The 24,060-nt window shown below is 43.4% G+C and overlaps 2 protein-coding genes across 2 annotated transcripts in view; one reads left to right on the plus strand and one right to left on the minus strand.

The window, feature by feature from the left end:
- LOC110526724 (homeodomain-interacting protein kinase 3) overlaps nucleotides 1–10,329 on the minus strand; it is a 94,494-nt gene extending 84,165 nt beyond the window's left edge. The window contains exon 1 of the mRNA XM_036963601.1: nucleotides 9,942–10,329. The gene's annotated coding sequence lies outside the window, so the exon portion shown is untranslated. The remainder of the gene's footprint in view (nucleotides 1–9,941) is intronic.
- Nucleotides 10,330–15,307: 4,978 nt separating this feature from the next.
- On the plus strand, nucleotides 15,308–17,012 carry LOC100301705 (cleavage stimulation factor, 3' pre-RNA, subunit 3). Its single transcript, NM_001160534.2, is given in 4 exon segments — nucleotides 15,308–15,485; nucleotides 16,351–16,452; nucleotides 16,636–16,731; nucleotides 16,899–17,012. Coding segments are annotated over 4 exon segments (279 nt in total). The 5' UTR covers nucleotides 15,308–15,458; the 3' UTR covers nucleotides 16,953–17,012.
- The last annotated feature ends 7,048 nt before the right edge of the window (nucleotides 17,013–24,060 follow it).

Raw genomic sequence — 24,060 nt, forward strand, 5'->3', positions numbered from 1 at the left:
CCCCTGGCCCTGTCCCACCCCTGGCCCTAGCCCACCCCTGGCCCTAGCCCACCCCTGGCCCTAGCCCACCCCTGGCCCTAGCCCACCCCTGGCCCTAGCCCACCCCTGGCCCTGGCCCACCCCTGGCCCTAGCCCACCCCTGGCCCTAACCCACCCCTGGCCCTAACCCACCCCTGGCCCTAGCCCACCCCTGGCTCCTCAATGTATGTGCCTTGGAAGATACAAAAAAAAATGGCCAAAACCTTCAGCAGCAAACAGAAGAACAGAGAAAACAGGAACGAGGCTGTAATTTCACTTAGAAAATAAATGAACCCCAAGACCAAACAAATTCCTCTAAAAGTTGGCTACATTTGGATCTATCTTATAAAGTGTTTCTTTATTTACGTTTTCTATATGTGGTAAGCAATAAAAAACAATATAAAGAGGTGTTTCATTAGTAAAGGCCTTCGGGCTTTAGGCATCTTGTCAGGATCAAGGAGATAAGATACTGGGCCTGAAAGCAAAGAAACAGTGCAGGAGTCTCAGAGAATTCCTCTCATAAAAGACTGGAGGAACATTTCAGCTGAAAATGCTCTCTCAGGGGATAGTCCATCAACAACTGTCCAGCATCTCAACCCTGAGTGACTAGAGAACGACACCCAGATACCTTCCCAGAATATATCCCTGGCCTCCCCATGTAGGTTGAAGGGTAAATGTTATCATGATGTCTATCAGACTTTGGACATTGCTTTTGCTTATGTTCCTATATTCCAACTCAACATAATGCAAAAATGAGTTTCTCACCTCAGAACCATGTTTGGCTAGGACTCAAGTCCTAAGTTCAGCACATAATCATGAAGGCAAAGCCCTTTGTAAAACCCAGTCAACCCATGGGGGGGGGATTTCATTTTGGTGCTCCAATTCTAAAACAGATGAGGTGTAACGTCGTCAGCAACACATGCTCAGATAGACTATCCTGCCTGTAGACCATCCATCTGCTGTCCTCCCTGGCAAGACAGCAGAGACTCAGAGGCTGTCCGTCTCACCGCTGACACAACACCAGATGCTTAGTGGCTGGCTGCCCAACACACGGACACAGGTGCAGTAACCCAACACTACTCAGCATCCTTAGTGTACCCTGAAATGGAGCACCTGGACACCCCAGCAGTGACTACCTCAACTGCAAAACACCTGAAGAACGACTAATAGGTTACTGATTGTTACACAACCACTTGCATCTTATTTAGGCCCATCAGTCACAGTTGGGGTTATTTAGGCCCATCAGTCACAGTTGGGGTTATTTAGGCCCATCCGTCACAGTTGGGGTTATTTAGGCCCATCCGTCACAGTTGGGTTATTTAGGCCCATCCGTCACAGTTGGGTTATTTAGGCCCATCCGTCACAGTTGGGTTATTTAGGCCCATCCGTCACAGTTGAGTTATTTAGGCCCATCCGTCACAGTTGGGTTATTTAGGCCCATCCGTCACAGTTGGGTTATTTAGGCCCATCCGTCACAGTTGGGTTATTTAGGCCCATCCGTCACAGTTGGGTTATTTAGGCCCATCCGTCACAGTTGGGTTATTTAGGCCCATCCGTCACAGTTGGGTTATTTAGGCCCATCCGTCACAGTTGGGTTATTTAGGCCCATCAGTCACAGTTGGGTTATTTAGGCCCATCAGTCAGTTGGGTTATTTAGGCCCATCTGTCACAGTTGGGTTATTTAGGCCCATCAGTCACAGTTGGGTTATTTAGGCCCATCCGTCACAGTTGGGTTATTTAGGCCCATCCGTCACAGTTGGGTTATTTAGGCTCATCTGTCACAGTTGGGTTATTTAGGCCCATCAGTCACAGTTGGGTTATTTAGGCCCATCAGTCACAGTTGGGTTATTTAGGCCCATCAGTCACAGTTGGGTTATTTAGGCCCATCAGTCACAGTTGGGTTATTTAGGCCCATCAGTCACAGTTGGGTTATTTAGGCCCATCAGTCACAGTTGGGGTTATTTAGGCCCAACAGTCACAGTTGGGGTATTTAAGCCCATCAGTCACAGTTGGGTTATTTAGGCCCATCAGTCACAGTTGGGGTTATTTAGGCCCATCAGTCACAGTTGGGGTTATTTAGGCCCATCAGTCACAGTTGGGGTTATTTAGGCCCATCAGTCACAGTTGGGGTTATTTAGGCCCATCAGTCACAGTTGGGGTTATTTAGGCCCATCAGTCACAGTTGGGGTTATTTAGGCCCATCAGTCACAGTTGGGGTTATTTAGGCCCATCAGTCACAGTTGGGGTTATTTAGGCCCAACAGTCACAGTTGGGGTATTTAAGCCCATCAGTCACAGTTGGGTTATTTAGGCCCATCAGTCACAGTTGGGGTTATTTAGGCCCATCAGTCACAGTTGGGTTATTTAGGCCCATCAGTCACAGTTGGGGTTATTAAGGCTCATCAGTCACAGTTGGGGTTATTTAGGCCCATCAGTCACAGTTGGGGTTATTTAGGCCCATCAGTCACAGTTGGGGTTATTTAGGCCCATCAGTCACAGTTGGGGTTATTTAGGCCCATCAGTCACAGTTGGGGTTATTTAGGCCCATCAGTCACAGTTGGGGTTATTTAGGCCCATCAGTCACAGTTGGGGTTATTTAGGCCCATCAGTCACAGTTGGGGTTATTTAGGCCCAACAGTCACAGTTGGGGTATTTAAGCCCATCAGTCACAGTTGGGTTATTTAGGCCCATCAGTCACAGTTGGGGTTATTTAGGCCCATCAGTCACAGTTGGGTTATTTAGGCCCATCAGTCACAGTTGGGGTTATTTAGGCCCATCAGTCACAGTTGGGGTTATTTAGGCCCATCAGTCACAGTTGGGGTTATTTAGGCCCATCAGTCACAGTTGGGGTTATTTAGGCTCAACAGTCACAGTTGGGGTATTTAAGCCCATCAGTCACAGTTGGGTTATTTAGGCCCATCAGTCACAGTTGGGGTTATTTAGGCCCATCAGTCACAGTTGGGTTATTTAGGCCCATCAGTCACAGTTGGGTTATTTAGGCCCATCAGTCACAGTTGGGGTTATTTAGGCCCATCAGTCACAGTTGGGTTATTTAGGCCCATCAGTCACAGTTGGGGTTATTTAGGCCCATCAGTCACAGTTGGGTTATTTAGGCCCATCCGTCACAGTTGGGTTATCTATACACTTTGAATTTAATTTAGAATTTAAGAATTGCATTTGAATTTAAAATCAATTTCTGAGTGGACTACTAGACTTCCAAACTCTGTCTCTCTTCAGTAATTAGGAGTGAACCACTAAGGGTCTGGGCAACATGTGCCCTATGCCTCTTCAAAGACTATGGTCATATGGGCTTGTCTTGTGAGTGGAGGACTGCTAAAGCAGACAGCCTTGGGCACAGATAAAGCATCATGAGGTCCCGTGCTCCAGAACATAGAGGCCTTTATCCAATAGCATGGACAGTCACATTCAACAGTCCCAGCAGAATGACGTGGTGTGTTTTGAGTGGTCACGTGGCACACCTTCCAAAATGTACTACTACTGGCTGATAAACGCTAATGGATAAACAAAAGCTGATGTGCAACAAACTGTACAGCGTGCCTCACTTAGAGACAAGGGAGAACAACAAACTGTGTACAGCGTGCCTCACTTAGAGACAAGGGAGACCAACAAACTGTGTACAGCGTGCCTCACTTAGAGACAAGGGAGACCAACAAACTGTGTACAGCGTGCCTCACTTAGAGACAAGGGAGACCAACAAACTGTGTACAGCGTGCCTCACTTAGAGACAAGGGAGACCAACAAACTGTGTACAGCGTGCCTCACTTAGAGACAAGGGAGACCAACAAACTGTGTACAGCGTGCCTCACTTAGAGACAAGGGAGAACAACAAACTGTGTACAGCGTGCCTCACTTAGAGACAAGGGAGAACAACAAACTGTGTACAGCGTGCCTCACTTAGAGACAAGGGAGACCAACAAACTGTGTACAGCGTGCCTCACTTAGAGACAAGGGAGACCAACAAACTGTACAGCGTGCCTCACTTAGAGACAAGGGAGACCAACAAACTGTACAGCGTGCCTCACTTAGAGACAAGGGAGACCAACAAACTGTACAGCGTGCCTCACTTAGAGACAAGGGAGACCAACAAACTGTGTACAGCGTGCCTCACTTAGAGACAAGGGAGACCAACAAACTGCGTACAGCGTGCCTCACTTAGAGACAAGGGAGACCAACAAACTGTGTACAGCGTGCCTCACTTAGAGACAAGGGAGACCAACAAACTGTGTACAGCGTGCCTCGCTTAGAGACAAGGGAGACCAACAAACTGTGTACAGCGTGCCTCACTTAGAGACAAGGGAGACCAACAAACTGTACAGCGTGCCTCACTTAGAGACAAGGGAGACCAACAAACTGCGTACAGCGTGCCTCACTTAGAGACAAGGGAGACCAACAAACTGTGTACAGCGTGCCTCACTTAGAGACAAGGGAGACCAACAAACTGTACAGCGTGCCTCACTTAGAGACAAGGGAGACCAACAAACTGTGTACAGCGTGCCTCACTTAGAGACAAGGGAGAACAACAAACTGAGTACAGCGTGCCTCACTTAGAGACAAGGGAGACCAACAAACTGTGTACAGCATGCCTCACTTAGAGACAAGGGAGACCAACAAACTGCGTACAGCGTGCCTCACTTAGAGACAAGGGAGACCAACAAACTGTGTACAGCGTGCCTCACTTAGAGACAAGGGAGACCAACAAACTGTGTACAGCGTGCCTCACTTAGAGACAAGGGAGACCAACAAACTGTGTACAGCGTGCCTCACTTAGAGACAAGTAGACCAACAAACTGTGTACAGCGTGCCTCACTTAGAGACAAGGGAGAACAACAAACTGTGTACAGCTCAGCCTTTAACACCATAGTACCCTCCAAGCTCATCACTAAGCTCAGAGCCCTGGGTCTGAACCTCTCTGTGTGCAACTGGGTCCTGGACTTCCTGACGGGCCTACTCCAAGTGAAGGTAGGCAACAACACCTCCGCCAGGCTGATCCTCAACACGCTCAGCCTCCTGCTTTACTCCTGACAGCGTGGTCACAAACATCCCCAACTCAATCATCAAGTTTGCTGACAACACAACAGTGGTAGACCTGATTACCAACAGCGATGAAAGCTTTCAGGGAGGATGTGAGAACTCTGGCAGAGTGGTGCCAGGAAAATAAACCTCTACCTCAACAGCTGATCATGAACTACAGGAGACAGTAGTGAGAACACGGCTCCATCCACATCAACGGAGAGGGTCAAAAGTTTAAAATTTCTCTGAGTGCACATCACTAACAACCTGAAATGGTCACTTCACACAGACAGTGTGATGAAGAAGGCGCAACAGCGCCTAAGAGCCTCACGAACTTCCACAGATGAACCATCGAGAACATCTTGTCAGGCTGTACGCATCATTACCAACGCATCACTAGGGCCACACGGTCTGCCCTCCAGGACATCTACAGCAATCGGTATCACAGGAAGGCCAAGAAGACCATCAAGGACCTCAGCCACCCGAGCCACGGCCTATTCACCCCGCTACCATATAGAAGCCGTAGACAATACAGGTGCATGAAAGGTCGGACCGAGAAACAACTTCTGGGTCATTCTCACGAAACTGACATTTGACCCACATTTTCTTTATACAAAATGTCCTCTTTGATCACAGATTAGGATCTGTACTTATCTATTTCATAATTAGGGTAAAGGGGGTGTTTGAGAATAAAAACATCATTTAGGAGGAATATAAGCAAATTAATTAACTTCACTTCTAATACTCCTCTAGATGATGCATCATGGGTGAATAAACATTTATTTAAAAACTGATTCTAATTTTTACAGGAACTTCAAAAAGTGTTACGTAATGAGACATGTCCACCGTGTTTGTACATAATAATTATAATAGTTTAATGCCAACTTTAATTAGTATACAATTTTTATGATTTACAGCAAAACATTGTTCATTTACATAAGTTAGAATTTTCCAAAATAAAATTGTAAAAAATTGACCAAACATGTTATCCGTACGCACTTCAGTAATGATAATTTGGCGTGAAAATGTACAAAATTCATGCGAAAATGTAAAAATGTATTTAAAGGCACATTGTCAAAAACTAGGCATCTTAATCCTGAGAATGATAGTTGTTTTTGCAGATGCATCATGGTTTTGTAACTCAATTGCCTACAGACATGTTTAAAACCGGTTTCATGAGAATCCCCATTCTATCTCCAGGCCATTAGACTGTTAAACAGTCACCACGAGCCAGCCTCCGCCCAGTACCCGACCCTTAGCTGGCTAGAACAGTGACGACCACCTGTTACTCTAGCTTGCACATTAGAGACTGCTGCCCTATGTACATAGAGTCATTGAAAACTGGTCATTTTAATAAATGTTTACTTACTTTATATGTATATACTGTATTCTAGTAATGGATCATCCTATATAACTACTACTATAAACACACCTTTTATTCATAGTCTGTCCACACACTCTCTTCAGAAAGTATTCAGACCCCTTCCCTTTTCCCACATTGTTACATTACAGCCGTATTCTAAAATGGATTACATTTCATTTTCCCCCTCAATCTACACACAACACTCCATAATGACAAAGCAAAATGTTTTTTTGTTGTGCTAATTTACTAAAAATAAAAAACAGAAATACCTTATTTACATGGGTATGGCATCCTGTTTCCATTGATCATCCTTGAGATGTTTCTACAACTTGGAGTCCATCTGTGGAAAAGTCAATTGATTGGACATGATTTGGGAAGGCAGACCCCTGTCTATATAAAAAGGACCCAGAGATGACGGTGCATGTCAAAGCAAAAACCAAACCATGAGGTCAAAGGAATTGTCTGTAGAGCTCAGAGACAGGATTGTGACTGTCTCGGAGATCTGGGGAAGGGTACCAAAAAAAAAATGTATGCAGCATTGAAGGTCCCCAAGAACACAGTGGCCTCCATCATTCTTAAATGGAAGAAGTTTGGAACCACCAAGACTCTTCTTAGAGCTGGCAACCCAGGGAGAAGGGCTTTGGTCAGGGAGGTCACAAGAACCCGATGGTCACTCTGACCAAGCTTGTAGCGTCATACCCAACAAGACTTGAGGCTGTAATCGCTGCCAAAGGCACTTCAACAAAGTACTGATTAAAGGGTCTGAATACTTCAATGTGATATTTCAGTCATTTATTTATTATTGCAAAAAATTCTAAAAAAAACGGTTCTTGCCTTGTCATTATGGAGCATTGTGTGTAGCTCTGAAGGGGAAAAAACAATTTAATCAATTTTAGAATAAGGCTGTAACATAACAAAATGTGGAACAAGTCAAGGGGTCTGAAAACACTTTAACTATCTATCCATCCATAATATGTATAGGCCTATATATTATATTCCGGGCTCTGACATTTCTCATTCTGATATTTCTTAATTTTTCTGGATTGTGTGTGTGTGTATTGTTTAATTTTATTGCTAGGTATTACTGCACTGTTGGAGCTAAAAACAAGCATTGGACTGCGATAACATCTGCAAATCTGCGTACGCGACCAATAAACGTTGATTTGAAGACACAGGCTGCCCTGTGTCCACACCATGTGTCTACTTCCTTAAGCCACTGTTTGACTTCATACCAGAATGAGCTCAGGGTAAAAAAAACAACAGCCTGCATGCATTAATGCCCAAGGGGGGGATAGAGGGGCGGGGTTGAACAAGCACACTCAACGCAAGATCACGAGTACCACAACTTAATCAAGTATGCTGCTTCAAATCAGGAGACCACGAGATGGTGAGCAAGGCGTCATCCCCGATAGTTGTGCATCCACTCCTGCACTGCTTTCAGATGAATAAAATAAAGAAACATCTGATTTTGACTTATTGGGGGGCACGCAGTAGGTGGTAGAGTAAGTATGTGTCAGCAGGGCTTATAGCAACGGCTAATGTTGCTAAACACGCTAATCACCTTAAATGATTAATCTGGGTATTCATTAGCTCTTGTTGTTGCATGAAATAGCACATTGTGAGAACACTTCACTCAGAGACGAGAAGACTGTTCGGGCACCCTGTCCAAACTCTCAAGCTATCACTCTCCCCAGAAAAGGTTGGCTGGCTCAAACCATGCCAAGAGCATTCAGCCTCCACCCAATGCCTCTTACACTACCAACAGGCCTGGGTTTAGTGCCTTCATTAGTTTCTCTCTTAGCACAAATAAAGTGCTGGCAAGGAAGTCACAGAGCAGAGCCCCTTCAACCGAGATGTTTGTGTTTTTACAAGGGGAGTGGTGGTGAGTTTAAACGTCAGACTGAGGCAAGAACAGATAAAGATGTCAGACTGGCAGGATCAATGTAAAGTAGGCAGAAGAATGCTAGGCCATGAAACAAGAATGGTCATTGAAGTGGTCATTTTTGTGTCAACACAGGATCAAGAAACGTCTATCAGGATGTTTTTGGGGGAAGAGGGTTGGTGGTTTTGAAGGTGGCATAGAGCCGGGTACAGTAGAGGGTTGGTTGTTTTGAAGGTGGCATAGAGCCGGGTACAGTAGAGGGTTGGTTGTTTTGAAGGTGGCATAGAGCCGGGTACAGGAGTGGGTTGGTTGTTTTGAAGGTGGCATAGAGCCGGGTACAGGAGTGGGTTGGTTGTTTTGAAGGTGGCATAGAGCCGGGTACAGGAGTGGGTTGGTTGTTTTGAAGGTGGCATAGAGCCGGGTACAGGAGAGGGTTGGTTGTTTTGAAGGTGGCATAGAGCCGGGTACAGGAGAGGGTTGGTTGTTTTGAAGGTGGCATAGAGCCGGGTACAGGAGAGGGTTGGTTGTTTTGAAGGTGGCATAGAGCCGGGTACAGGAGTGGGTTGGTTGTTTTGAAGGTGGCATAGAGCCAGGTACAGTAGAGGGTTGGTTGTTTTGAAGGTGGCATAGAGCCAGGTACAGGAGAGGGTTGGTTGTTTTGAAGGTGGCATAGAGCCGGGTACAGGAGAGGGTTGGTTGTTTTGAAGGTGGCATAGAGCCGGGTACAGGAGTGGGTTGGTTGTTTTGAAGGTGGCATAGAGCCGGGTACAGTAGAGGGTTGGTTGTTTTGAAGGTGGCATAGAGCCGGGTACAGGAGAGGGTTGGTTGTTTTGAAGGTGGCATAGAGCCGGGTACAGGAGAGGGTTGGAGGAGGGGGAACAAACTGAGTGAGGAAATAACTGCAATTTCCCATGTATGCTAATCCCACACACATCTATTTCAACCTCGGATTTTCCCAGTGACAGTGAATATAAATTGGTCCCTGATCTCCTCTGTTCTTAAATGGCAGACGTGACGATACCCTGTTGACTACTTCTGCATGAGATAATTCCGTGCTTGGAAACAGCAAAAGCCTGGTGACGTTAATGAGGGGGTTGCTGTGGGTGAAACTAGATAGCTGACTGTCTGAAACCAACTGGCTGTATTAGAAAAACACCTTGAAGATGCATTGTTAGCCTAATCTCACACAGAGACACAGACCTGTTTAAATAACACCTGACGTGATTTAACTAGCTAGCTACTACGGTATTCAAATGACATGTAAACGTTACAGGTATTGCCAAATGGTGAACTTGTCAATATTCTGACAAGTATTGGAGCTATAGGCTAATTTTACATTGATGAACATGTCAACACTTACTTGCTAGCCAACAGTTAACTAGTACCGTTGGATCGGCTTCCTGTCGACAAACTTCTAAATAGCTACCGTAGCTAACAAAAAAAAGCACTACCTATAACAGATAAATCAAATTCACAGCGTACGCCAGAAATACAACCTACTATAGCTTCCTAGCTGGCTTGCCTTCATTTTTTTATATAGCTAACGGTAGATACAACTAATAATTGTAATGATAAAAATGTGCCAAATCTTTTTTCTACATGTTTATCCTTCCAAATAACATCAAAGACAATAGAACTGACTGCTTACCTTCTTATAGAGTACCAATACGTAGAATCCAGGGCTTCTCTGAACATGTTGTGGACTTAGCTATATACCCATACCATGCAGAGTTTGCCTGCACTGCTGCCATCTTGTCCTGGACAACAGGAGGGGAGACCTCGCTCTCGACAACACCCCCATCTCCCACATTTTAAACTTCAAATAACTTGAGCATATAAAGGTTCAATGACACCAATTTAGCCCAGGATGTAACTATGCAGTTCAAGTTATTCTCTTGCCTCTTTGGGCGAGAAAGCCCATCTCTGAAAGGGCGTACGTTAGCCCTATTTCCCGAAAGATCTTCCCGTTCTGTCTGTCTCCAACACGTCCCTCTACTCTGTCTAGCCCAGGCTGTGTGAAAATGTTTCTGAGTTGATGGCATTGAGCTAGACTAGACGAATCGATAGTCGAGCTGCGCGCGCCCAATGAAAAGCGCGTTCACAATGTGGCAGCTGTCAACATGTATATAATGGGCAACAGGGCCACTCATGCGTAGGATTTAGAGATGCAGTGGTCAAGACAAAAATATGTTCTTCCCAAAATAACATTAGATTCTTATTCTCATAAACTGTTTTATCATTCAAATGAATGGCAGACGAAATTGCAATGTTGGTGCCTGTTTATAGTAATATACTTCAAGACAAGTAATACAGAAACGTCATTAAATTCAAAATTGTCCATACTGATATGCGTTCAAAGATTATACATACCGAAGAAAAATATTTCCGAAGCTTGTCTAAAGGTGTTTCATAATATTTATAATATATTTCTATTCCAATGGGACTATTAGTCACTTGTTCTCCAAATCCATTCTCATGTTTGTTCAGTACAGTTGTGAATGTTTGGCTGATTTCTATATAGGTTTATAACTGTGACATATTATAGAGATGTTCATACTTTTTTGTATTTCTAAATTCCAGCAAAATGTTGACACTTATTTTTTTTAAATAAAACTTCTCCATTAAAGCAATAACTCAAGAGGAAATTGTTGTGTAAAATAATGTGTGTTATCTTCTTCGGGTCATACTGTACAATAATCCACAAATGTGTTGATGGTCACCAACTGTATCTTCCTCCAAGGTAGTCATTGGAGGAGGGATCATTGATATGCAAGTTACCAAGGAAACTGCCTTCTTCTTTCTCAAAAGGTCCTTCTATAGAACATGTTGTTGTCGATGGTTCCTGATTTGGAATTCAGTGTAAATAATGGAAACTGCTAAAATGAGTTACATTGACAAATATCAATGGCTGCCATTACCACAGTGATCAACTTGGCAGCACGTGAGGCACTGCAGGGAAAGAAAGGTTTCAGGGGTTGGAAATACTCTGAAATGGTATTCTCTCCTAAAGAAACATGTGGGCTTGCAATTGGGCTTGTTTTGGACATGGTCTCAGGGAACAAAACAAAATAAAGCTTGAAGCCCACTCTTTCTGCATGATGTCATTGACATCAACTCAACGTATCTCCTCATACACCACTGCAGATACACCAATGAAAGGCAAAGACATAAATGTACAAACATCTGACATGCTGCCTCACAATAACCCTACAGTATAGGAACATGGACAATATGATTGCCATAGCAACTGTTCATGTTTGTCTCAGACATCTTGCTCTGTCCAGCTGTCAGGAACTGCATGAAGCATAAAAAGCCATTCACAAAACTTAAGATTCTGCAGATTCCCTATTTCAATCGGTGACGTCACTTGCTGTCACTTGCTCTGAGACCTTGAAGTAGTGGTTCACCTTGCTCTGCAAGGGCCGCGGTTAAACTGTTACACTAGCCCTAAAAGTGTATTCTACAGTTTCTTCAGAAATTCAGAACATTCATGTCAACCACGCAGTCATAATGCAGAGTTCCACAAAGACCACCCAAAGCAGTTATTAGAAATGTTCTGAAGACAAAGTGGAATCTTGCAGATATTTTTTTTCTTCTTCCTGAGAGCGACAAGCAAATACACAGCACATCCACAAACAGCCTGGAGGCACCAGCCTGACAAAGAGAGTCCTCACTGTCTGAGGTGGCCAACTGGGGTTCAACTGCAACCTAATCCAACAAGAGGCAACTGTCAATCCCAGCCCCCATCTCTGGCAGTGACAGCTCCTGTCCCTGCCTCCAGCCCCACCGTTGGGGACAAACCAAACTCTAGGCCTGGCTTGGCTCAGCCAGTGGCCTCAGCTGGTAAAGGCAACAGGTGTGAGAGGAGGGTTGTAGGGTTCCCCTCTCGCTGCCCTGTAAGCCCTTGCATCTGTCTGTTCAGCGGCTTTAGCTCCCCAGTCTTTGCAGGGAATTTGGACATATTTTTTCACTGTAGCACCACACTAACAAACCTAAGGGCCGAAAAATAGCACCCAATTCAATTCCTTATATAGCCTACATAAATGTATTATATAGCCTACATTCCTTTCTGAATTTGAAATTAATTCAATAAGTAATCATCTAGTTTTTCAAAAGTATCTGTAATCTGAATACAATATGTTTGCTGGTAACAAAACTGATTAGTTACAGTTTTCTGTAATAGGTTTAAACTGATTATGTAATCAGTCACTCACTACCCAACCTTGCCAAGATAAAATATCAAAGGCAAATAAATGTTAATTTTAAAGAAAAGGTAAATCTGCAGAGACCTGGATTGAGTGGGAAGTCTGTACCATAATGGCCTGACCAGCTGTTTGGTGTAGGTCTATGTTGTGTATTGGCCTAAAAAAAAAGGGTCTCCTTCACATATACTATCTTGCAGTTGACATGGCCGTTAAACGTGAAGTCGTCTCACACCCTGTTGTCACCCTATGGACCTGCTCTCGTTAATCATTCCTAAAGTGAGCATTGCAATGCCTGCAGTGAGTGCAAATTACAGCAGATAATGTTTTTTTATTACTATTATAGCAGAACGTGTACGGATGATGAGCTCTGTGCTCGGTTGATATGGTCTGTATATTTAGTCATAGTGTTGATGTGCATTCTGTCCCCCTCTGCTGTCTTAAAAATATATTACATTAAAAAAAACGAGCTGACGCACACCCAGAATAACAGTTTGTGTGATGCTGACTAACGGCGAATAAACTATAAACTATCAAGACAAAGAAAGTCGCACATTCCATGTATAATATCCCAGCAAGTTAATGGGTATTTCAGGCACAGTGATGCCGAAACGTTGGTAAATACCCATTAAATTGCTGGGAGATTATACATGGAGTGTGCGACTTTCTTTGTCTTGATAGTTTATAGTTTATTCGCCGTTTGTCAGCACCTCCACATAAACTATTATTCTGGGTGTGCGTCAGCTCATGTTTTTTTTTATATTGTAATGAAACAGCAGGGAGCAGGTCTCGAACCCTAGACCATGCAATAGCATGCTCATGCGGCAGAGTCGATCTCCGCGTTTATAAACCCAGGGTCGTAACACTACTCCCTCCTTTGAAAGAGCGCGTCCTCGCGCTAGCTTGCGACTCTACGTCTTACAGGAACGCGCTCACCGGTCAAGCACACGCACTGTCGTGGATGCAAGGTCCGATCACTTCTGACACCAGTGTAATGAAACAGCGGGGAGCAGGTCTCGAATCCTCCACCTTCGAGCCCGAGGTCCGGCGCGCAAAAGCATGCTCATGCGGCAGTCCACAGAGTCGATTTCCGCGCTTATAAACCCAGGGTCGTTACAATATTATAAATATATTACAACAACTAGCTATGCAGACCATTTTCGGACCCAGACGTCATAGCCACGGCGTTTATAAACCTAGAGGCGCATCGCGAGACTTCCAGAACGCTTGCAAAACAGACCAAACAGAGTTTGGTCTTTTACTCAGTTATAAGGAATTCTTATCACTTTACAAGGTCCCTGTAACACCTAAAGATTTTGCAATTGTTTTAGATGCCATTCCCTCAGGTGTTACTCTGTTATTCAGAAACGTGTCAAGACCTGACCCTCAGAGCCTACCTTCTATTGACCCTGTTGACTCATCAGTAGGAAAGATTTGTTTCTCTATTGGTCCATTCAACAACAGATCGATACGAACCTTGTTTCAGCAGGATGTTGTATACCTTATGTCATGCCTTATTGGAATGGATTTATTGATCATATATGTTGGAAAAAACGTTTGGATGTTGCCACACACGTACCTACTTGTTAACCAAATCAAGGAAGTTTCCTTTAAAATTATTCATAAATATTATCCTGCCAACCACTATATGAAGAAGTTTAAGGAAAACATCAACTCAAATTGCTCCTTTGTAATGACCACCCGGAAACAGTGTTGCATCTTTTTTGTCATTTTATTAATGTAAGAAAACTGTGGCAAGACATCAGTAGATTTATAATTTAACACATTTATGAAGATTTTACACTATTGTGGAGAGATGTACTGCTTGGATTCTTTACATATGGTAGAAATAAGCTGAAACATTTTTATGTAATTCATTTCCTTATTCTTTTGGCCAAATTTCATATATACAAATGTAAATTTACAAACAAACAAAAAACATTTTCTTCCCCACAAAAATACATTTAACTGTATTTTAAGACAATTAAATACTCTACTAACAAAAAAGCGGTTAGATTTATTAGTGTACGTATGTCCCTTAAGGTCCTTGTGTAATTGCAATGTGATATTGTACCCCCTAGCTCGATTGTCCATTGTATATAATCTATATATACTTGTGTTCCCTCATGTACTTTTGTATTGATTTGTTGTTAATAAAAAATATATAATAAATAAATAAAAAGAGGCGCATCGCGAGACTTCCGGGAACGCTTGCAAAACAGACCAAACAGACCAGGATGGAGTTTGGGGTTTGAGAAGTCAATGAGAAAAGTGAAAAATGATTCCTTAGTTGTTAATTTTCTCCAAATCTAAAGGTATAATCAAGAATCGAACCAATGTTTTAAGTGGTTGAATATGTTATTACTCAACATTCATGAAATTTACAAACTGACACGTTTTAATTTTCGTCAAAAACAACTTTATATCGAAGGAATGCCTTTGATTTGACGTCTTTGCTAGTCGACGTCGCCATGACATGACAAATGTGATCGGGGTTTTCTATTGGAGAAGCAGTTTTCGCCTGTCTTCATAATGTACTGTTTTTGTCATAACGATCAAAGAGAGTAATTACATTCGTGATTCAAATGTGTTAATAATTCAATGACCCAGATATCCTATGAAAGATATTCCATTAGTGATTAAAATGTGTTGATTCAATTGCATTTTTGTGCTCTAAATATTGGTCTCATCCATACAGATATATAAAACATTAAAATGCTGTAAAGAGCAACCTCAAATGTGATTTTTTTTTGTCTGTAGGGGGTTACATCCTCCAGAACATAAGGAAGTGATCATTCAGCCACGCCATTTTGAGAAAACGGCCAGTCACAGCAGTGGGCAGACTGTGTTCATAGCTACTGGAGTCGTCGTGCAGTCATGCGATATAGCTGTTTTTAATTCAATATTTCTATGTTTAAATACTGTTGAAATTTGTAATATAGGTAAACTAAACGTAACCAGTAATGTCCACGGAAGCAACCGCCGACCAGGTAGAGCATTTCAGTTGTTTGTAGCGAACGGTTGCTAGTTAGCTACGTTACATTTTCACTCGTGTTGCATGGTGGTTCACTGACGTTAGCTAGCTAGGCCTACACCCTAGATACCGTTTAATATAGAATCTATGGATTTGAAGCGCTTTCTACATAGCTACCACACACTATTGACAATAATTACGTTGCATTATGTTTGAGAGATCTGCGGCTAAGCTAATTACGTGCTAGCTAGGTAACCTGCCAATGATTTTGGTCAGAAGTTAATGTCAGTCGACCAACTAACGTTAGCTAGCTTGTACAGGTAACACGACCTGAAATGGTCTGAACGTCATGCTAACACGACTAGTTAGCGTGTGCTAGTTAGCTTTTGGCCTGTTGCTGAGAATAAACACTAGTTAATTTCGTTGCAAGCTGAAGTTAGCTACCTAGATAACATTACTGTTGCAGTTGGGCCGCGCTTTTTTGTTACGCTAGCTGACTAGCCCAAGCGTATGCAGCAATGGGTGCACGTTGTATTGCATTTATACAGTTGAGAGCTAGCTTATGGAGTTAACGGTGCGGTGTTAGAAGTTGTGCAATTGTGTTTTACATGATTAGCGAACTACCTTAGTAGCCAACTAGCTAACCATGTAAACAAGCAAGCATTTCCTCGTGTCTGCCGTTGTCCTACTCGGTTTCTTATGTGGCTAAAGTAGTCCAAACTGGAAACAAGTGTAGTAGGTCAATTATAAACGAGATCTTCTAAAATGTACTCTTAAAATTGTCTTTAATATTGGCACCCTGATTGATTTGTTTTCCAAAGCCACCTCTTGTTGCAGTGTATGCATGTCTGTAACCCCAATCATCTTTTCATGTCTTGCAGGCAGCTGAGTATATCCCGGAGAAGGTTAAGAAAGCAGAGAAGAAGTTGGAAGAAAACCCATATGACCTTGACGCATGGAGCATTCTGATTCGAGAAGCACAGGTTTAGTGACTCAGGGTTGCATTCCTCTTACCTGGGGTAATCGATTGGGTCAAGGGAGGGAGAGGGTGGGGCTCAAGAGGGTGGTGGGTGGGGATCTAACAGAAAAATTACAAATGTGTCATATAGGACTGTTTCAACTTGTTTGTCAACAAGTGTACATGTAAATGCATTCTACCCTTTTAGAACCAACCAATAGACAAAGCAAGGAAGACGTATGAACGACTTGTGGCCCAGTTCCCAAGCTCGGGCAGATTCTGGAAACTATTCATTGAAGCGGAGGTTAATATTTTTATCAATTTCTCACAACTACATGTGTGCATGGGCGTGCATATCCTAACAGGATCAACAATGTGACTTTCACACAACAAATAGGTCCACTTCATCTCAATGGTATTTTTTTAAAGTACGAGGGGTTTAGGTTACTATCTTAACCATTTATTTTTCAGGACGCAGACTGTATGTTCCTCAGTAGAAAAAACAACTATTTTCTACGTCTTTAAATGGGGTTAAGTGCATTTGTTGCATGTTTGATCTGCAACAGCATTAAAACTTTTTAATGGTATTGGAGTGCTTTAGCCTTTTATTCACTTGTCGTGTCTATTTATTGCCTCCTGTGTCATTTCTTTAAGGTCATTTTTGTTTTTGATCATAAACCGTATGAGTGAATGTGTTCAACTTAACATTTTTTTCCCCCAGCACAGTTACGCTACCTTACCCCCAACAAGCGACCTATGTTTACTACGGAAGCTGTAGTATTATTGTAGGTCCCTGTTTATGCAGGCGGATGTTCACCCTGGTTTTGACCCAGCAAAGAATCCACATTACTCCAATATGTCTTTTAAAATGGTAGTTCACCCACATTACAAAATGACATTGGGTTTTTGTGGATGGTACCTGCTCCCATTCCTGCCCCCGGCCCTTATCACACCATATTGCCTACATCTTAGATGAGCCTTAAACCCCATTCCTACATAAGATAAGCTCCATCATTTCATGAGTATGCCATTAGTTTTAGACATACAAATGGATGCTTGTAATCCACTTATTTAGGGGAATAAAGTGGGTAAGTATGTGAGTTAAAAGCATGACTGACCAAGCCTCATTAATTGATGCCCACTACACGCAGCTCTGATCCGAACTAGTCATCTGGGCCCTGGGCTGTCTACAGCAGGTGAACAGAAGTCTGGGGAGGAGACCAACTCGTGCCCAGTTTAAAATCATGCCTTACTTCTTGTAGGTCTGAAGGGATTGAGTGGGAGTATGTGAACAGGTAATGCTTCACGGAGCCCCCTTCTTACACCCACAGCTTCCTTTCACATCTACAGGATTGACTAGTACATGGTGTCCCATCTTGGTCCGGCAGTATGCAGGCTTTTGTTCCAGCCCAGTGCAAATACACCTGATTCCATGTTGTTGAATCTGGGTAAAGTATTTTTTTCCCCCTGTTAATTGTGCCTACAGAACGTGACCCATGTGTGTTGGTTCTGGACTAGAGGGGAAAAGCCTGCACATACTGCTGCCCTACAAGATTGAGTTTGGACACCCCTTGTCTAAGGGTTAATTGATACCAGATTGCCTAATAGTCTCTAATGTTCAGACCGTCACCTTTGTTGGTGTATAGTGACTGGAATACAATCAGACTAGACCCTGGGGTATTTGCACAGTGCACATCCGTGAGGAGTTGGGCACATTGTTTTTAAGTCTAGAAGCTCTCCCATTCTATACACTGCTACCCTTGTTAGAATGGCCTCATTCAACACTGTTTAGCACAGCCTGTAGGTCATTCTCTAAAAGTTCAACCACCTGTTGACTTCATTTGTTTATAGCTATGTACCATAGTTTAAAGTTGGTCATTTGCATTAAAACACTTGAATTGTTTTTTTTCCCCTTCCAGTTTGGGTAGCCTTTGATTTATTTCTAGACTGCAGTCTAATCGAGCTTGCCGCAGTCTTTTTATCCCAGTTTCATTTGCCTCAACATGAGCAACCTGGGAAAAAAATAACACATTTTTGAACTTAACCGCAACCTGTCAAATAATATGGTGGTATTTACTGCAGTATAGAAAAAGGTTACGTCAACATTCTAGTTTGGATCTAATGTGTAGAAAACGAATCATACGTTTGAATGTCTGACCTCTTCACTAACCTTTCAAGAAAATAACGTGTGCTTGTGAAGGAGTTATACAGAAACAATCCAGTATTGGGAATTCAGGTGTTTTACTTGTGAATTCACACATCGCAGGACACTAACGTTCAGGTACAGCTTAGGGGACCATTGTCTTGGTTCTGGGTCACATTTGACCTTTCGCACTTGCTTTGTGGTTTTTGTCTTCGTTTCAATACAGTTTCACTCACCTTGGTGAACTCAAGTGGTTGATCTGTGCATGCACAAGAATAAGGAAATGCATAAGTTGCGTTGTACTCAATTTGACTGTACCCTGCGGTTTGTTGAAAGTGATTTCAAGTTGCATACTGTTTAATAAAACAAATGACCAGAATTCTCTACTGTGACTTATTGCATCTTTTTCTTTATGGTGTTGATGGTTACTGCAGTCCAGTTCACAACCACCTCCTTTCCCCATAAACATTCCCATACCTAATCCCATTTTAAAGAATGCATTAGGCCTGGTGCTCTTGATTATCCCACATAGAAATTGTGCCTGTTACCTTCCAAGTTAATGTTTTTTTTTTGTTTTTGGTTGGCTGCTGAGTGCGAGTTAGGTGGTAGGCCTAGTGATGTTGTGCTTGTAATGTGAATGCTTAGTTGATAGAGAACTGATGATAGCATGAAGAACTGGAGTAGGTTTGAATGTTGTGGAAGCTATATATATGGACATGTTAAACATTTGCATAATGAAGTATTTCTGTGTTGATGGACTTGGGTTTTTAAGCCTGGATTGTTGTGACTTCCTGATAAAAGCCCGTATTACTAATAGAATGTATTTTATTTGTTTGAGATTTATACAATATTAGACAATTGGATTGATTCATATTTAATTCCCCACTCGACTGGTTTGCCTGCGACGTAATAGAACAAAGTGCTTTAGAAGACTTAGTCTCTCTTGTGTCTTCTGGGTCTGGTTCTCATGTTGTAGCTAGGATAACTGAGTGAGACGCTAAAACTATTGTTAGTGAATGCTAAAGCCATGGGCTGCCGTGGATTCATACAATGACATTGTTTGCTGGCTACAGATTGTGTGGGTGTGCGTGTCTGCCCTCGAGGTGAGATGTTATCTATGTGGCCTACCTAAAGCTATGTCACTCATGTCACGGGATGTACTTCTCTATGCCTGCAGCTGTCACGGCTGGGGTTACGTCTTCTGTGTATTTTTATGTTGATTTATCTAGTGATTTACTTCAATAAATCATTGTTTACCAATCTTGTTTCATGTTGTCTGTGTAAATCTAGTGTTATTTTTCCCGTCTAACACACTTCCATAGGCTACATTTGACATAGGCCTAGTTCTTTTTAGGATATGACTTTTTGAACAAATGTGAAATTGTTCGTCGTAACCTTGCAAGGATACTTCCCACCTCTAGATGTATACATATTGAATGAGTTATTTTCTTGCGCTGCCTATTGTTATTCCTGAAAAGTACTTCTATTCAAGCCGTGCACTTTGAGGCCTAGGCAATATTTAACGTTGACAGATTATTTGAGAGCCCCTCTAATCAGTGATTGTGTTAAGTGGCTTGCACAACAAGCTGAAAGCCAACCTGTGGGCTTGGTGACATTCCACTGTATTGTTCTTAGAATGGATGAGGGAAAGAAGCAGATGGAGAATTATCGAGGCAGGATTCATTCCAAGTTTAAATGTATTCTCACATTCAAACACTTGAATGTTTCTTGTTACTGTGTGTTTTGTCGTCAAAGTTTTAGGAGCTACTACCCTTGCAATTGCAACAGCAAAAGGCCTACAGTACAGGACATGCTGCTAGGCTGCTGCATTGGGAGTCCTGTGCCTGTCAAGGGCCTTTTGTCAGGGCCAGACCAACCAGTAGCTCCAGTAAAGATTGATGTTTCTCATTATGCTTAGTTCACACTGGTCTATGCTGGCAGGCCTTGGTAGAGGGAGAGTTGGAACTCCACAGGGCTTGCAGTAGGGACAGAACTGATTGAGGACTCCCTCTCCCACCCAACATCAGCTGCCTGCCAGTGTGGAGACTCTTTCCTGTCACTGTCAGCCAATGAGTCACCTTGATGTCTGGCCAGGCTGACTGTCAGTAACATGTTTAGTGATTGGCACGAGCGTGGTCTTTTCCAGTGTAGTGAAGGGGCTAACATATGATTGTTTTTTAAATGCTGATGAAAATGTCCATTTTATAGTTTTTATTGAGCTTATATGTCTAAGTCTACAGTTTATTGGGAAGGGTGGGTATTCACAAATGGGAAAATGTGTTCTATATCCCCATGGAACAATGTCTAGACATCAAAACCCATTTTTCTTACAACCGCTTGATCATGTGACGTGTATGGTCCATGATGTACAATGAGAATAAACCCCATATCTTACCAAATTGATCTTGAAATGGTCTTTCTTGTGTGAAATTCACTTTGTTGATCTGAAAGGGATTGTATGTGTGTGTCAGAGGGAGTTTGCATGCGTGCCTGTTTGTCCATATATACAATGGAAACCCCTGCCTGTTGAATTAACACTTCGTTTACACTCTGTCCACAGATCAAGGCAAAAAACTATGACAAGGTAGAAAAGGTGAGTGCCAATCATACCAAAGTCCCCTCCCATTGGCCTTACAAGGGACTGAGACTGCCATGGTTGGTTGATTCTAAGGGAGGTTCCACCTCCCTGTCACTGGATGGAAACCAACATGGTTCTGACTCATCCAGTGTTGCCCTTAACAACTGAAGAAGCCAATTAAGTAACCTCTAATATATCAAGGATCAAGCCTTGAAATGTAGCTGCATGCTTTACTGCAGTACAACAGTAAATCTACAGTTCACAGGAGTGGAAAATCATTGTTTATTGCCACTTGTTAAAGTCACAGAATATGTATTGATAACCCACAGGCAACACTACACACTTAGCAGCTCAAACTGTTCTGTCTGGTGCAGATGTTTTTACTGTGTTGGTACTGTCTATTAACCATCCCCTGAAACTGAAAGGAAAAGTAGTTCTCTCATTTTCACCAAGGTGGGTTCAGTCTTTTATAGCAGCAGCGTGTTGCAAAGCCCTCGTGTACACTGCTGTTTATATCTCCAGCTGTGGTACAGTGTGCCTGCTGTCTGTCAGTGAGCTCTGTTCCGCTGGTTCTCCTGCCAGGGTAGGCTTTAGGTCACTTTCTATTAGGCAGCCCTCCCTAGAGGGAATCCCCTACTTCCCCTTTTATACAAGGAAACACACACTACAAATCACCCAGCGTATTGATTTCTCAGTATGACAGTGGGGAATAATTGAGTGCACACTGTTGTCTGAAGCGTTAATTTTCAGTAGACAGATATGTTTTTGAATAGGTGAAACTGAAACGAGGCCCTTCCCTCCTGCTGTAGTTGTTTCAGAGATGTCTGATGAAAGTGCTGCACATCGACCTGTGGAAATGCTACCTCTCCTACGTCCGAGAGACGAAAGGAAAGCTACCCAGCTACAAGTAGGTTTACCCAGGAAAGGAATTGAAGGGGGACGGGCTCTTCGTGTGCTCACACACAATCTTAACCATTCAGCAATGCATTTCACAGTGATAACACAACACCCTATTTTGACAAATGTTCCCAGTGCATATCTTGATATTGTAACACATGTAACACAAGTCCTAACCCAGCCCTGCTTGACCTTCACCAGAGAGAAGATGGCGCAGGCGTATGACTTTGCGCTGGATAAAATCGGCATGGAGATCATGTCCTACCAGGTAAATCAAAGCATATTGGCAATTAAATGTTAAAACAAGTTGGTTGAAAATGTGTGATCTGAAATGGGTTTCCAAGCCATGATTTCTAATTCTTCTGCTCTCCCCTCAGATATGGGTGGACTACATCAACTTCCTCAAAGGAGTGTAAGCACTGCTCTTAACACAACACTTTGTTGTTTTCGTTCATTAAAAAGTACTTGAAGTCCCTAATTCCCAGGCCTTGTGTCCTTCCAGTGAGGCGGTTGGTTCGTACGCTGAAAACCAGCGAATCACGGCGGTGCGCAGGGTCTACCAGAGGGGCTGTGTGAACCCCATGATCAACATCGAGCAGCTCTGGAGAGACTACAGCAAGTATGAGGAGGTAAGACCAATGACCTATGACCCCTATGGATGGCTGAATAAGGAACCACAGAACATTGTTTTCGTGTGTCATTGGTCTCATCTGTCAGTGGTGCTAAGTAGCCTGGTGTTGTACAAACAGGGCATCAATGTACATCTGGCCAAGAAGATGATTGAGGACCGCAGCAGAGACTACATGAACGCTAGGAGAGTGGCCAAGGTAAGGTACTCACAAACACACTATGATGAGGTAAACGGATTCATACTGTCTGGTAGATGATTTAATGATTGTGAGCTGATGTTAAACTGTCTCTTCAGGAATATGAGACTGTGATGAAGGGTCTGGATAGGAACGCCCCCTCGGTGCCCCCACAGAACTCCCCCCAGGAGGCGGTGCAGGTGGAGATGTGGAAGAAGTACATCCAATGGGAGAAGAGCAACCCGCTCCGCACAGAGGACCAGACACTCATCACTAAGAGAGGTGTGGTGAGGGGAACAGTGATTCATATAGCTAGTGGTGGTGGGGGGGAACAGTGATTCATATAGCTAGTGGTGGTGGGGGGGGAACAGTGATTCATATAGCTAGTGGTGGTGGGGGGGAACAGTGATTCATATAGCTAGTGGTGGTGTGGGGGAACAGTGATTCATATAGCTAGTGGTGGTGGGGGGGAACAGTGATTCATATAGCTAGTGGTGGTGGGGGGGGGAACAGTGATTCATATAGCTAGTGGTGGGGGGGGGGAACAGTGATTCATATAGCTAGTGGTGGTGGTGGGGGGAACAGTGATTCATATAGCTAGTGGTGGTGGGGGGGAACAGTGATTCATATAGCTAGTGGTGGTGGGGGGAACAGTGATTCATATAGCTAGTGGTGGTGGGGGGGGAACAGTGATTCATATAGCTAGTGGTGGTGGGGGGGGAACAGTGATTCATATAGCTAGTGGTGGTGGGGGGGAACAGTGATTCATATAGCTAGTGGTGGTGGGGGGGAACAGTGATTCATATAGCTAGTGGTGGTGGGGGGGGAACAGTGATTCATATAGCTAGTGGTGGTGGGGGGGAACAGTGATTCATATAGCTAGTGGTGGTGGTGGGGGGAACAGTGATTCATATAGCTAGTGGTGGTGGGGGGGAACAGTGATTCATATAGCTAGTGGTGGTGGGGGGGGGAACAGTGATTCATATAGCTTGTGGTGGGGGGGAACAGTGATTCATATAGCTAGTGGGGGGGGGGCAGTGATTCATATAGCTAGTGGTGGTGGGGGGGAACAGTGATTCATATAGCTAGTGGTGGTGGGGGGGGGGGACAGTGATTCATATAGCTAGTGGTGGTGGGGGGGAACAGTGATTCATATAGCTAGTGGTGGTGGGGGGAACAGTGATTCATATAGCTAGTGCTGGTGGGGGG

Source organism: Oncorhynchus mykiss, chromosome 26 (assembly GCF_013265735.2).
Source record: "Oncorhynchus mykiss isolate Arlee chromosome 26, USDA_OmykA_1.1, whole genome shotgun sequence".
Lineage (NCBI taxonomy): Eukaryota > Metazoa > Chordata > Actinopteri > Salmoniformes > Salmonidae > Oncorhynchus > Oncorhynchus mykiss.